Below are 15,929 nucleotides of genomic sequence, written 5' to 3' on the forward strand. Positions count from 1 at the left end.
AATCGAACTTTGATACAGGTACTATAATAGTCCATGTGCACTAATTATAAATATATAATGCATAATAACAAATCCCACGTCACGTACCTACATTCTGACTTAGGTATAGATATTATATGGAAAATAAATTGTTCCATTGTGGAATTCTTAAATTAATAAAAAAATGTTGCTAAAATATATAATAAAATGGTTTCATTTCATATTGTTTGTTTTGAAAATTTATTTATCATTTTAATTTATTACCTTCTTAAATTTACTTGGATTACATGAATCACTAAGATAAAGCAAGTTTTGTCTCCTAAACATGAGTTGGACGCTCATGTTTAGGAGACAAAACGATTTCAAAATCGTTCTAATCGTTCGTAAATAGGTTTAGAGTAATTTAAGGTAGTAGTAGAGCTTGTTGAGAGCTCGTCAGAAGAAAAACCGCCAGAAAGCTTTCCCGTGTTATTTTTTTTTTATTCTACTACAAGTTAGCCCTTTACTGCTATCTCAACTGGCGGTCAGTGATGATGCTGTCTAAGATGGTAGCGGGCTAACCTGTTAGGGATTATGATAGTCGTACCCCTAATCGGTTACTACGCGACAACGCACCGTAAAACTAAATCGCTTAGCGGCATGTTTTTGTCGGTAGGCTCGTAACTATCTACCTCCAAAACGTCACGCCAGACCAGACCCAAATTGCCCCTGCTAGGAATCAAACCCGGGACCTCCTACTCAAAGTCAGAGCCCTCACCAAAAGTTTATTGAGCTGTGTCGGTAACTTAAGTTCTTCTACATTATAAAAAAAAAACATTTATTATGACTACGACAATTTTATAACCAATAATAATACTAACACGGTGTAGTATCTTAACATACCACCCAAGAAGCATAAAAATGCGGATACGTCCAATGAGCGTCCGGACAGAATAATTAACTTCCAAATATCTATATCACTTACGTACAGAGTAGTTATAGATAAGCCGTTGACCTTCAAACCCATCGAGGACTTTATTTTTATGTCTACATAGGTACTAATAAATATTTAGATACGTATAAATAGTCTAGAGAAACTATTAACATGAAAATTAGCATTGGACTACTAAAAATACATTTTCATATGGGAAGCACCGCATTTAAACTTATTAATAAAAAAATTAAAAAAAAACAAAATTCATTTATTTCAAGTGGGCCTAGTATAAGCAATTTTGAAACGTCAAGTCATTTTGTAGTGACTCTACTACCGGTTCGGAAGGTTCCACTGAGAAGAGCCGGCAAGAAACTCAGCAGATTGCTATTTTCCAACATAATTTTATAGTTTAACAATCTATAGAATTTTTGTGGCCTGCTTTAAAGCAGGCCACAAAAATTCTTCAATCAATCGTGCTGGTTAAATGTGTTTTAATATATTGTTCAAACTTAGGTAAATGTAGATCTAATATAACCTTCGGTATCATGTTAACGCGGAGTAACGTCTGAATAGATCCAGAGTGTTTTGTCACACTATAACTGACGGCAAATACGTTTAAAGGGCGTTGTCAGTTGCATGTTTTTAAATTCTTCTTTAAACAAAGTCTATTTTGAACAATCTACAAATTTTGCTACAGATATAATAATAAATTTGTTGATAGTTATTAAATGTAAATCTTAACGACAAGTAAGCGGCAGAAAAATTGATTTAAATTCATACATTTTACAAAACAGCACTAAATTGAGAACCACTTTTTTTGTAAGTTAGTCAATAATATAAATAAGACATTTATCGTTCATCGGTTTATTTAACATCAATTATTTACATTATAAAATTTTATTTCACTTTACAATATGTACAAATTTAAATAATAAATGTTACTATGTACACAATATTTTCATTGAGATAAAGATATAATATGAAAACTAAACATATTCGTCATAATTTTTACCAGAAACTAAGACTAGCTGCCGTATTCTGTAAATTTTCTGTAAGGTGGCAAACGCACAAATTATTCGCTAGTTTATTTGTATGGAGATTATCAGTTGCCACTGGTTAGCAACTGTGAGAAAAGTTACAGAATAGGCAGAGGTAGTGGGAACAGAGACGTCAGGTCTAGTTTATCGTAATAAATTCTAGTTCACCAGTAGCCAAGGCGCGCGGTGGGGTATCCGTATGTAGAGTATCCGGGGTACACTCCAGAGTACACTGATGGTGCGGCGTTGTACACTGAGGGCACGGTGTTGTAAACTGAGGGAGTTACGTATGAGCTGGAGTAGACAGCGGGGGATGAGACTGGGGACACGATAGCACGAGACGCTACAACGGGAGCTACAACGTTCGCGACCAAGGGCTCTTTGCGTACAACAGCGTTGAATCCGTTGACGTCATCAGCTGTGTAGTCAACAATACGCTTGGTGCCATCAGGGTCGACTAAGGAGTACTGTCCTCGTACAACACCGCCGACGCGGGATTCAACCTGGCTCTTGTAGTCCCCGGTGATGGGGTCAGCGACGCCGTATGAGAAGCTTGTGGCTTCGTCGTCTACTTTCACGACTGGCACCACTGAGCTGTGGGCCACGGCTGCTAGTGCGAGAACTACGACAAACTGAAACAATACACATTCAATTAGATTATGTGATAGCAATATCAATGCTCTGTTTTTAAAATTGTGGTAGATTTGTATGTTTTGAAGTGAAACCAGTGCGGTACACCAACTATCGTCGCACACCTCATTGGTTTCCTTTTCTACAGATAGTGATAGTGATTTGGATCCTCGGCCATCTGACTTGTCCAAGTTATGTGCATTCTAAGCTATTCATTATTGGAAGGCATGTTAAAGCAAATTATTGCTTAAATTAAATATGCGTATAACTGCAAAAATATACAGGGCGGATCGAACTCGGTCCCTCCGCAACGGAATCCGAAGCCTTACCCTCTAGCCTATGACCACTTTTCCACAAGGCTATGACTGGTTTACATTTAATACTCAATTCAATAAATAAAAAAAATATTTACAATTATTTAACTGAAACATAACGAAACGGAAACAACAAAAAATAAAAATAAAAAAGATAAAATTAATTATTATTAATATTCTGTATTTTTTTCTTGTTTTACATCGTACTTTTTTTTTTTTTTTTTTTTTAATATGAAATATCCTCATAGATTTTTTGGGATACATTAAATAACCAAGTTAGTATATATATATTTTTTTAAATCTTAATATCACGCAATATTTACCTTAGCTGCCATTGCTTCTAATGGTAGTGGGTCCTGTTGAATGGTGTCGATGAATTCGACTAGGAGCTTTTATACGATTCACACATCCGATGCCCTGTTCTAAATAGCACTTGTTAATATCTAAAATATGTGTAATTACTTTATTAGCCATTCATTATATACTTGATTGGATTAGACGAGGTTATATATTTAAATACTAGCGGTAGTGGCATATTTTGATATCAAATAGGTTTCCAAAATATTTCAGTAAGGAAATGTGCTATTCTACTTTGAACATTATTATAATATTTTATTTATATAATTATATAATATATTATATGATTGCGCATGTAAACTCGTAAGTACAATTTTGATTATATTATAGGAGAAAAAAAATTTAACCTGCATGCCTGTGAGTTCTCCATAATATTCTCAAAAGTGTGTCGCATCTACCAAACCGCACTGGGCCAGCTTGGTGGACTACCGTCTAAATCCTTGTTAAAAAAAATTTATGTGATAAATACATATAAATATTTATTTTGTATATGATTTTTAGTAGATTATATTAACTATAGGTAATGTTATTTATTGAATGTTTATATCTTATTTGTATTTATATGTGATATATATACATACTAGTTGTTGCCCGCGACTTCGTCTGCGTTTGATTTTGTTTTTAAAGTATTCAGTATCGCTAAGCCTTAAATGAGTATAGTAGTATATATATATAACATGTGACTGTCAATTAATTATAGACAAAAAAATTGCAATAAAATAAAATTGCGACTATAATTAAAGATCTAAGCTACCCTATCTCTTAAGTCGGACCAGACTGCTCACGGAGTGCCAATTTAATTCAAAATCGGTTAAGTAGTTTAGGAGTCCATCGCGGACAAACATCGTGACAGGAGATTTATATCAAATTTATTTATATCAAAGAAGGTCGGACAAAGTTTGCCAGATCAAACCCTGTAGAACCAAACTTGCGAGAAGGCATTTCTATTATGCTAGTCCAATATTGTACAACAAAATAAATCACTTCTTAAAAATATACCCGATGAATCACAGAAATTGTAAATACTATACTACCAAGTGGCTTAAGACGCTGTCCTATACTGATACGGAAACTATCGTCACTTCAAATTAAAGGCACTAACTTTGCAGATCTTGCTTGTAAAACATACTCAAAACCACGGAACCCTCACACGTACATACACGCACGAACACTCATACACACACACACACACACGCACGCATACACACACACTAACACACGCACGCATACACACACAAACACATACACAAACGCACTGTCGCACACATACGCATACACGAACACGTACATTATAAAATTGTAAATTGTATTGTTTTAGTTGTAATATTTTAATTTTTCTTTGTTTTAGTCTTTTTGTTTTTAAGCAAACCCGGAGGTGGGCGTTAATAGCTGTAACACAGTTTCTAACTAACACAGTTGTTACCGTTCCTTAGATTATAAGAATCCATTGTAAATGAGACACAATAAAGACAATTATTATTATTATTATTATTATTATATATATTAAGATTTATCTCATTTATTGCACCACATACGTCTTTTCTATGATTTTACCTTTTGTGTCTTTGGTTGCCTGGAAAAAATCGCTATGTAGCGATAAGATTACTCTCTTGATCTATGTATATATGTCTGTTTTTTTTTGGTGTACAATAAAAGTGTATTCATTAATTCATTATAATATACTTAATTATCATTACGGTAAATTTTGTTTCACTAATGGAATATGATAATAGAGTTTTTTCCCCAAGTTTAGGGTAGTTTTGTCGGCCGAGTGGTGCAGTGGGCAGTGACCCTGCTTTCTGAGACCAAGGCCGTGGGTTCGATTCCCACAACAGGAGCAATGTTTGTGTGATGAACATGAATGTTTTTCAGTGTCTGGGTGTTTATATGTATATTATAAGGATTTTATGTGTATGACCTATTCAAAGTCAAATCAAAGTCAAATATATCTTTATTCAAATAGGCACATAGATGGCACTTTTGATGCGTTATTATATACAAATGTGTACATAGCAGTGAGTAGTGATGGCGATAACTACAATCGTAAACTTAAAACTACGAGGGTTCCAATCGCGCCCTGGTCTAAGAAGAAGCCCACAACAAACTTAGCCGGGTGTTCTTTTTGTTATCACCATCTCACATTGTCATTAGAAAATATTTAAGAAGCAACCTGGTTAGAGCAATTGTTTACACCCAAGCTTTTTTATCGTTTACGTAATCCTTTATACTATAATAGGACTTTTCTATTATTATTATTCAAAACATTCTCATCAGTCATCTTAGTACCCATAACACAAGCTACGTTTACTTCAATGGGGCTGTCTACTGGCCACCAGCAACCCTGCCCACACTATAACAATGTTAACGATACCACGTATGTTATGAGTGGCACAACCTGGGAAATGGAGTCAGCAAAGCATTGTGTTGCATGCGCCATGCAATGGCAGTATACTGCGCTGTTTATCATACATTCCATCTGTTTTTCCGATAAATATTGTTTAATAAGTTTTTTTTACCGGAACTTGACTTAAAGACTTGGCTGGCTATCAGTGGCGTGCACTTGATACACGCACAAAAGCACTGCATACCCTAAAATTGAAACATAGCCCGTATAAGAGGAGGATTTTTTTTACATTTTACGAAATTTTCCTGCTGTATGCATACCCTGGTAAGAAACCCAATGCACGCCACTGCTGGCTATGCCTAATGTTTACCCATCTTTATCATTTTGGAACAGCGCAAGCACAGATATTATGAAAATACTTTACCTGACATAAATTATTGCCCCATGCAAATATTCATCATTCACAAAACCTGAAAAGTACATAATTTTCTTAAATGAATTCAACTTTTAATTTTTTTTCTTTTCTGGTCTATGCAGAAGATAAAAGATTGTATGCAACTCTACTTGATTATTAATTTCAACTTTCGAACTGTCATATTTTGATACTTCGCAAGGCTTGTAATGAACAATTGCACGCGTGTTAAAATGGTAATCCTCAAAAACGCATAAATACCTACTATATCATACACCATCCACTCTTAAATGTCCAAAACAACCTTTATAATTTAACATTTTTACCCTGTTTAAACAAAATACTTGTGTTACAAAAACAACAAAATCGATTGGAAGAAAGTTAAATATCGTTTTGTCATTATTTATTATATCGTAAGCATAACAACTTGTTGTAACTTGTACCGGAGAGGTCGCTATGTGGAGATAATATCAGCAGGTTGTACAACTGTTTATTGCTCTGTAAATAATGTAACAGGTAATGAATCTTGTATTTTTTGTCATGTGCGATAAATAATGTAATTAACGCACTCGTACGTTCATTCATTCATCGATTATAATCTTCTCCCTCGGTAAAAATATGATGTGGTAATAATAGTTTTAATTATTTTATCACTCTATTTGAGTGGAAACGTTAAGGGTTGATTTTTTAATCGTATATCAGTAAAATCGAGCTAATTAATAAATTTGATTTTGTCATAACGCAAAACAACCCACTAGCTGGTCACAGCTCTTTTCTCTCGTAGAAGAGTTATATTGATAGTACATATATTATATGTATCAGAATATGTATCAGAAAACATAAACAGGCGTTGCGTTTTATTTAGAAAAATAAAACGCAACGCCTGTTTACTTAGCTAAACAACGTGCACGCAAAAAGTTGAGGTGGATAGAAAATCGCTGCACTGGTCGGTCGAGAAGCTCCTCAATCGTTTGACGATGCCACGTCACAAAACTGCCGCCTTTCGCGGCAGTTTCAAATTCACTGCTACTATGTGTTGAAATGAGTTACACATACGTGATATACAAACTGTTCGGCAGTTCGGCGGAACCTTATTTGTCTACATGCTTAATGTAGACTGTTCGTATTTTTGTTAGTTATAATTTTGTATACAATTATGTGGGAAAATAAAAAAAATATTTCTTTCTTTCTAATCGAATTACGAAATACTGTTGAAGGGCGCCTAAGTAAAAATATTTAAAAAAAGAAACATATTTATTTTTCCATACAAACAATGTCTACAATTCTAAGTGTTTATTTGTGACAACCCTATTAAAGAAACAAAGACCGACACGTGCATAGTCCTACGCTACGCGACGCGTACCTAATAAAGTGACAGGAGTCACTTGATATTAATTTTACATGTACAGGCTGTATCTGATTTCATTAAGTAAAAACTATCGCAGTGTTCTACTGAAAACTATTCGCGTTTCGGTTTCACATATAAGACTCAGAGACAGTAAATAATGTTCCTCTAAAGCCTCTGAAGTAATATTTCGGTTTTCATTTACACGTTGTATACCCAAAAAAATATATAACCAAAAAAATATATAAAGTATAATATAAATTTTAGACGACCACCCTGGTGCACAGTGGCGTGCTAAGGGTTTTTGACCAGGGTATGCATAAAGAAGGAAGGCGCCATAAAATGGAGAAATCCTTCGCACTTGTGAGTTATACAAAAATATTAGGGTATGCAGTGCTTTTGCGCATGTATGCACGCCACTGCTGGTGCAGTGGTGAACTCTGTATAGTCTTATTATAAGTTCACGGACCCTGGCAGGGGCAATTTTAGAAACTTTTATTTCTACACTTCTGCTATTGTATTCTTAATTGGCATGGGCTGTAGTAGTCACCGCCCTATTGAGTACGTTCCTGTACGGTGCCGAATAGAAATGAGACCTATGAGATTAGACCGCCTTTATCTTGGTCCGCATACCTTAAAGCTTGGTAAAATTTTAGTATAGGGATAAATGGTATTGAAGGAATATAATTTTTATGGTCTCTAAACGACTGTTAATAGGTGTGATCAATTTGCAGGGCTTATGTTGTTAATGATATCAAAAAAATTAGCCTGCCTCTGTCAAATCTTAACCGAATTCGTTGGCTTTTCTAAACTTTATGAAGAAGATCTTCTAATTATGTATGTAGTATGAATTGTAACGGGATAGTTGAAAACACACTGTCTGTGTTTCTAAAACTCACTCATAGTTTATACATGAGCTGTCATTAATTTATTAACAAACGGTTCTAAAACTCATGCGTCAACCATCACAACCGGATTAGCTGATAATAAGAACAACTTTGTCATTTTTCACTAAACCAAGGCATCTCCTAAATTGATTGCCTAATGATTCAGGCGATATCTGTAGAAAAAAAAAACGTTTCACCAACCCTTAGGTGATAACTATTGGTGAACGGTTGATTTAAGCCTAGGAATCTCCTAAGATCAGGCGTTACTTATTAAGGCATTGCCTTGTTCTTTTGTGAAAATGGGCACTAATGCAGGTTTCCTCACTATGTTTTCCTTCACAGTGATATTTAATAGTTTAAATTAAAAACGCATCATAATTCAATGTTTTTGGTGAATAATGTACCACTATGTGGGTGCAAATGAATTATTTTATAAATAAACAAAAGTTTATATTAATATTCTGTTTTATTTATAAGAAGACAATAATACACATAAACGGATATTTACACACCATTATCTACAGTTGGTTGTAGGAATAAGTGAACACTTTACTTAACCCAGTAGTTGGAAGGGTAGCCGTAAGCTGAGTAACCCAGAGGGTTGGACCATCCGTAGGTTGAGTAGTAAGGGGACGCGTAACCTGAGAGGGAACTGTAGGCAGAAGGTACGGAGCTGTAGACAGAGGGTACGGAGCTGTAGACGGAGGGTACGGAACTGTACACGGAAGGCACTGATCTGTATACTGAAGGCACGGTGTTGTACACTGATGGGTACGCACTGTACACTGAGGGTGTAACGTATGAACCAGTGACTACTGGAGAAGATGAGGCGTACACGGTGGGGGAGGCAACCACAGCAGAAGATACGGTGCGGGCGGCAACAACCGCGGGTGCGGAAGCAACAACGGGAGTAGCGGCAACCACAGGAGTCGCGGCAACCACAGTCTTAGCAGCTACCAAAGGTTCCTTGCGTACAACAGCGTTGAATCCGTTGACATCATCAGCAGTGTAGTCTACAATCCTCTGAGTGCCATCGGGGTCGACCAAGGAGTACTGTCCAACCACGTTTCCTCCGACGCGGGTTTCGGATTGGCTCTTGTAGTCGCCAGTGTTGGGGTCGGCTACGTCGTAGGAGAAGCTGGACGAGTCGCCGTCTACTTTTACCAGGACTGAGCTGTGAGCCACAGCCACCAAGGCGAGAACTACAACGAACTGAAACAAAGAAATAATAAGTACAATTTTACTGGACACCGCAGCATGCTACATGTAGTCTAATAACGTCCGTCTACCGAGCATAGCTGTTATAAAAGACAGGACTGGAACTCTATGGTTGTGGAGTGTCTATGGTCGGTGGAAATTAAGTTTTTTATATTATTACCAGCAAACCATTGCTTTAAATCAATTAGTTCTGAATCGTTCGTCAGTTTACTATCAAATATTGATTCGAAAAATAAATTCAGTTGCTTTGATATTTCATTACTTTCCGTTCTATAAAATAACGCTAAAACCTAAAACCCTCCACACTAATTCAAATGCAGGTTGGCAAGTCAGCACAATACAGAAAATTTATAAAAATAAAGTTATTTACCTTAGCGACCATTGTTGCTATTGCAAGTGTATCTTGTCAAATGATACAGTTTACACATCACTGGACGCTTTTATACGATTCTTATTTAAGACCTGTTTCTAAATAGGCACTGGTTAGTCTTTAGAAAAGTAATAATTACTTTAAATAGTCATTAAAAGTTAAGTTTATCGAAAATACAAGGGCGTGGATGTTAATACTTCATTGATGCAAAATCAAAGAAAAAATATGAAATTCAAAAGCTTCCTTCCTATTAATGTGAAAAGATTTATCAAAAAGAGGTCTGCGATGGTAAAATGGGAATTGCAGGGTTATGAAACTACTAAGTAGCATATATATGAGACATGAAATCAGCCTTCAGTATTGGTAAATGTTACAAAACTTAGAACTTGTGCTAAAAGTTATCATAAAAAATTTAAGTAGTTATACCAGCAAGCCTAGCATGGGCAGGGGACAATTATCTCCCCAGGTAAAGGATATAAATTTATGTTCTCTCACAGCTCTAAGAGCATTGGTGCACGAGTGGAAATAATATCCAAATACCATATGTGTAATAATGATCGGGGGTAAACTTCTCCTATTCCATGTTCCCGTGCTTTAGCAGGTGGACACGTTAATTATATCCCTCGTCAGGGTATATAATCAGGGGATATAAATTTTGTCTCCTTCCTGTGCTAACCCTGCAGGGGGATAAAAGCGTGACTTTGAAAAGTTTGTTATTAAGCCTAAACCTTGAAATTTGGAACGTAGATTTCTTCTCGAGCAAGTTAAATTCCAAATTCAAATCTTTTCAGTATAAAAGGAACAAGTCCCACCACCTACTTGAGTTTGTGTCACGCAGGGAGGCATTTGAGTTTCAAGATTTGATTTTTTAACACAAAACTTATGAAATTATTAAATTTGTACCTGCGGGTCATTTATACGAGTAAACATAAGACTCTCATACAATTTTTCAATTTAGCTGTAGATTTAAAAAAGAAGCTCTTCCAGAGATACCAATATCTTAAATTGAACCTACAGTGTATTATGTAAATGCTCTTTTATTTGAAAAACGTGGGACTCTCACACAGCTCTCAACGAACTCTAATATTCTCTTTTAGGGATAGATTTTAAAAAAGCTTTTGTTACCCTTTACTTGATACTGAAGTCCTGTCAAAATCAGTCCAGCTATTTTAGAGATTAGCCGGAACCAAAAGAAAGGCAGACAAAAACAATTTCGTCTAGGTTTTTGTCCATGAAGTAATAACTTTCATACGTATTTAGTCAAAAGCTGATACTTTATTTAACAGACACTTTAATTTATATTAATTTGTAAAGATAGGTTTCTGATATTACTATGTAAAACGAAGTTCTACACGTAGGTTATTTCAATGTGTCCATAGTACTTTATCTATAATTCCTTACTTATGATGTGTTACCATTTTCTCGCTTAACAAACTTAAAGCTGCGCGGAAGAATATGTTCTAGTATTGACTATACATACATTGTCACTACTACCTATATTACTATCTAGTATCGATTTTACATAACATTCATAATTCGTTTAAAGGAAATTGCATGCAATTCTACAATAACTAGCAAGTGACATCTTGGAGATGTCTCTTAGAAAGTTCAAAGTTTGTATTAAACGCAAGCTTATAGAAAAGTCCTATTATAGTATAAAGAAAGGACTACGTAATCGATAAAAAGCTTGGGTGTGAATTATTGCTCTAACCAGGTTGTTCTTCTAATAATTTTAAATGACATTGTGAGATGGTGATAACAAAAAAAAAATCACCCGGCTAAGTTTGTTGTGGGCTTCTTCTTAGACCAGGACGCGTTTGGAACCCTCGTAGCTTTAGTTTTAAGTTTACGAATGTGGTTATCGCCATCATCTCACTACCGTGTAATTCTCAGTGCCACTTATGGGCAAAAGTTCTTACCCTTACTGATTATATCAACATCTAACAGGGCACTGCGTGATGAAAATATTATCCAGTCTATGTTATACAAAGAATTGATGGAAACTATCTGTAAGATACCTTTATCTAGAATTGGGGTTTATAAAAAATGTAAAGTCAAAGTCAAAAATATCTTTATTCAAACTTATGGATAGGCAGTGTAAGTGTTATTAAAATTCTACCTTTAAGTATTTATAACTCTTACTGGAGATTTTCTCCATTTTATACCATTTGCATATCCTGTGCATTATACCACCTATGCACGCCACTGCCTCTTTCTTATTGTGGGAGGAGATCCATGCCATGTAGCGGGCCAGTAATGTATTGATATGATAAAGAGATAATTGAAATTGTTATTCTATATATTTCAGTTAAAACTTTCGTAGTAAGACTAGGATGGGCAGACAGACAGTCATCGTATACGGGTTATTGTTTCCGAAATTAAATTAAATATAACCATCACGTTATAGTGATGCTGAGTGCTGCTAAATGTGGCTAGTAAATTAACCTTTTAACGATTTATTTAAATTACTAATGAACTAAATTCACGCTAACACTGACTTCAAAGCAAAAGAATAATGTTACTCTTGAGCATATCTTCTTAAAAGTTTTCCACTTCAAACGATTTATTAGATCTACATCTAAATGTCGTTTGTCGTTTTAACTTTTTTCTTTCCCAAAGGAAGAAATCTATAAATAGATTTTGTCTTTTGTGAAAAAACAAAGAATACTCTTTAATAATTCATATTATTATCGTTTTTTAATATTTAGTTCTTGTTGCACAAACTTGTGCGCGAGATTTCGCTTTGTGGAGATAATATCATGTTTTAATAAGTATTTTGCGCTCTTTAATAATTAGCACAGGTATGTGTCTTGTGCGATAAATAAATAATAAACGCACTCGTATGATGTTTCATTCATCAAACGATGATTTCAGAAAAATATGGTGTAGTAGTATAATTTGTTTAAATAATTTTAGGTTAAGGATACCTGCGCAAAGATTCATTTAAGCCAACACAAGATTAGGTAATAAAATTTTAAAACTTAGACCCTTATAAAGTGCAACTGTTGAGTCTAGCATTTATAAGAAGAATCATCATTTCAAACCAGTGGTAGCCCTAAATAATATAATAAGCATACATTTTTAATTAATGTTCAAACTTTTAGAAACTGCTTAGAATGGACCTATTTATTATCTTGGAATAAGAAAAGAAGCATAAACCTAAAATGTATTTCAAACATTAATAATCGTGGATACGTTATTCATTTGGACATTATAGGGACTCAATTATATCGTATTAATAAATACACAACCATTAAATTAATATTCTGTTTTATTTACACGAATACATAATATGCTTAGACAGATATTTACACAGCATTATCTACAGATGGTTATTAGTATTAGTGAATACTTTACTTTACCCAGTAGTTGGAAGGGTAGCCGTAAGCTGAGTAACCCAGAGGGTTGGACCATCCGTAGGTTGAGTAGTAAGGAGACGCGTAACCTGAGAGGGAACTGTAGGCAAGGGAGGGAACTGAAGGTACGGAGCTGTAGACAGAGGGTACGGAGCTGTAGACGGAGGGGACGGAGTTGTACACGGAAGGCACTGATCTGTATACTGAAGGCACGGTGTTGTACACTGAAGGATACGCACTGTACACTGAGGGTGTAACGTATGAACCAGTGACTACTGGAGAAGATGAGGCGTACACGGTGGGGGAGGCAACCAAAGCAGAAGATACGGTGCGGGCGGCAACAACCGCGGGTGCGGAAGCAACAACGGGAGTAGTAGCAACCACAGGAGTCGCGGCAACCACAGTCTTAGCGGCTACCAAAGGTTCCTTGCGTACAACCGCGTTGAATCCGTTGACATCATCAGCAGTGTAGTCTACGATCCTCTGGGTGCCATCGGGGTCGACCAAGGAGTACTGTCCAACCACGTTTCCTCCGACGCGGGTTTCGGATTGGCTCTTGTAGTCGCCAGTGTTGGGGTCGGCTACGTCGTAGGAGAAGCTGGACGAGTCGCCGTCTACTTTTACTAGGACTGAGCTGTGAGCCACAGCCACCAGGGCGAGAACTACGACGAACTGCAACAAATAAATGAATAGTACAATTTTACTAGACACCATAACATGCTTCGTGTAGTCTTATAACGTCCGACTACCGAGCACAGTTATAAAAGACAGGACTCGAACTCGTTCAGTGTCTATGGTTGGTGGCAATTAAGTTCTTTATAGGAGTTCTGAATCGTTCTTAAGTTTACTATCAAATATTGGTTTGAAAATAAATTCAGTTGTTAGGATGATTCATTACTTTCAGTTCTATTGATGTCTAACGTCTGGGCGCAGACTTCTTCATATGACTGAGAAACTTAGAGCTAAAACCCTCCACGCTAATTCAATGCAGGTTGGCGAGTCAGCATAATACAGAAAATTTATAAAAATAGAGTAAGATATTTACCTTAGCGACCATTGTTGCTATTGTAATTGAATTTTGTCAAGTGATACATTTTACACATCACTGGCCGCTTTTATACGATGCTTATATTACGACCTGTTTCCAAATAGGCACTGGTTAGTATTTAAAAAGTGATAACTACTTTAAATAGTCATTAAAAGTTAAATTTATCGAAATACAAGGGCGTTGATGTAATTCTTCATGTACAATTAGAAAACATATCTAAAATTCGAAAGCTTCCTTCCTACTAGAGTGAAAAGGTCTATCGAAAAGAGGTCTGCGATGGTAAAATTGGATTTTCAGGGTTATGAAATTACTAAGTAGCGTATATAAGTTACATGAAATCAGCCTTCTGTAAAGGTTACAAAACTTAGAACTTCTGCTTAAAGTTTTTATAATAAAATATTATAATAAATATGAGTAGTTATACCAGGGGGATAAAAGCGTGACTTGGAAAAGTTAATTATTAAACCTTGAAATTTGGAACGTATATTTCTTCTAGAGCAAGTTTTACGACCAAATTTAAATCTATTCAGTATAAAAGGAACAATTACCTACTTGAGTTTGTGACACGCAGGGACTGGCTGGTAATTAGGGACTGTAAAAGGCGTTTGAGTTTCAAGATTGATTTTAACAATAAACTTATGAAATTATATACTATGTAACTACGACTCCTTTAAAAACAACACTTTCATCCAATTTTCCAATTTACGTTTAAATTAAAAAAAAAAAACTTCCATAGCGGATATCAACATCTTGAATTAAATCTATATTGTATAATGTATTTGCTCCTGAATTTAAAAACGTGGGACTCTCATACAGTCTTTCAACGAACTTAATATTCTATTTAGGGAAGATTTGAAAATAAGCTTGTTATTTTTTACTTCGTACTTAAGTACCGTCAAAATTAGTCCAGCTCTTTTAGGGATTAGTCGGTACCAAAAAAGAGACAGACAAAAACAATTTCGTTACGGTTTTTTGTCTTTAAAGTAATATAACGTGTATTTCATTTCATTCATTTCATTCATTTCATTCATTCATTCATTATAACTTTCATACGTATTTAGTAAAAAGCTGTTACTTTATTTAACCAACATTTATATTTATAAGCTAGAGGAGGCCTTTGTCAATGGGCAATTTGAAACGCGCGACATATTTTAATCTATTTTGATATTATATAGTTACTAAATTATTCTTTTTTACTATTCTAATAATGATATCAACAAATTAAATTTAATGTAATATTTTTTTATGATAACGTAACGTATTGTAAATGTTTTTGATGAAGTTAAATAATTTTAATTTGCATTGTTTTATCGCATGTTTCTAAAAATAAAGGCTATTTTTTTATATATTAAAAATTATTTGTTTATATATACGCAAAGGTTTCTGACATTACTATTCAAAAACAAGTTCTAGCGTTGGGTTATCTCAAAAATCCACGGTACTGTATCTGTAATTCCGTACTTATGTTGCGTTTCCATTTTCTAGCGTAACAAACTTTAAGCACCGTGGCAGAAAATATTTTGTTTGTTTGTTTGAAGGTTTTATCTAATTGTAGTGTAGTCTTTGTCTAATTTGTATAAAATGTGTGTGTGTGCAACACACATTTTATACAAATTAAACACAAATACAGAAGAAACTTAGAATATAAAATAGCGCGTGCAAAGGCGGTCTTATCACTTAAGCGATCTCTTCCAGACAACCTTTGTCGTTAGGAAAAAC

The 15,929-nt window shown here is 35.1% G+C and overlaps 2 protein-coding genes across 2 annotated transcripts; both read right to left on the reverse strand.

The window, feature by feature from the left end:
• Window positions 1–2,093: 2,093 nt before the first annotated feature.
• LOC120636943 (cuticle protein-like) lies at window positions 2,094–9,818 on the reverse strand. Its single transcript, XM_039908522.1, has 4 exons — window positions 9,807–9,818; window positions 8,777–9,430; window positions 3,197–3,262; window positions 2,094–2,561 (listed from the first exon to the last, which is right to left on the reverse strand). The coding sequence occupies exons 1-4, from the start codon at window positions 9,816–9,818 to the stop codon at window positions 2,094–2,096; spliced, it is 1,200 nt and encodes a 399-aa protein (XP_039764456.1).
• Window positions 9,819–13,159: 3,341 nt separating this feature from the next.
• Window positions 13,160–14,219, reverse strand: LOC120636944 (larval/pupal rigid cuticle protein 66-like). Its single transcript, XM_039908523.1, has 2 exons — window positions 14,208–14,219; window positions 13,160–13,834 (listed from the first exon to the last, which is right to left on the reverse strand). Exons 1-2 carry the CDS (start codon window positions 14,217–14,219, stop codon window positions 13,160–13,162), a joined length of 687 nt encoding a protein of 228 aa, XP_039764457.1.
• Window positions 14,220–15,929: the final 1,710 nt, after the last annotated feature.

This window comes from Pararge aegeria, chromosome 3 (assembly GCF_905163445.1).
Source record: "Pararge aegeria chromosome 3, ilParAegt1.1, whole genome shotgun sequence".
NCBI lineage: Eukaryota > Metazoa > Arthropoda > Insecta > Lepidoptera > Nymphalidae > Pararge > Pararge aegeria.

Excerpts from the sequence above, each read along its gene's own strand:
- LOC120636943 (XM_039908522.1), bottom strand. Across the intron at positions 3,263-8,776 it reads GCTACCCTTCCAACTACTGG|CTCCTAGTCGAATTCATCGA; the intron begins GTTAAGTAAAGT and ends ATCGTATAAAAG. Across the intron at positions 2,562-3,196 it reads TAGAAGCAATGGCAGCTAAG|TTTGTCGTAGTTCTCGCACT; the intron begins GTAAATATTGCG and ends GTATTGTTTCAG.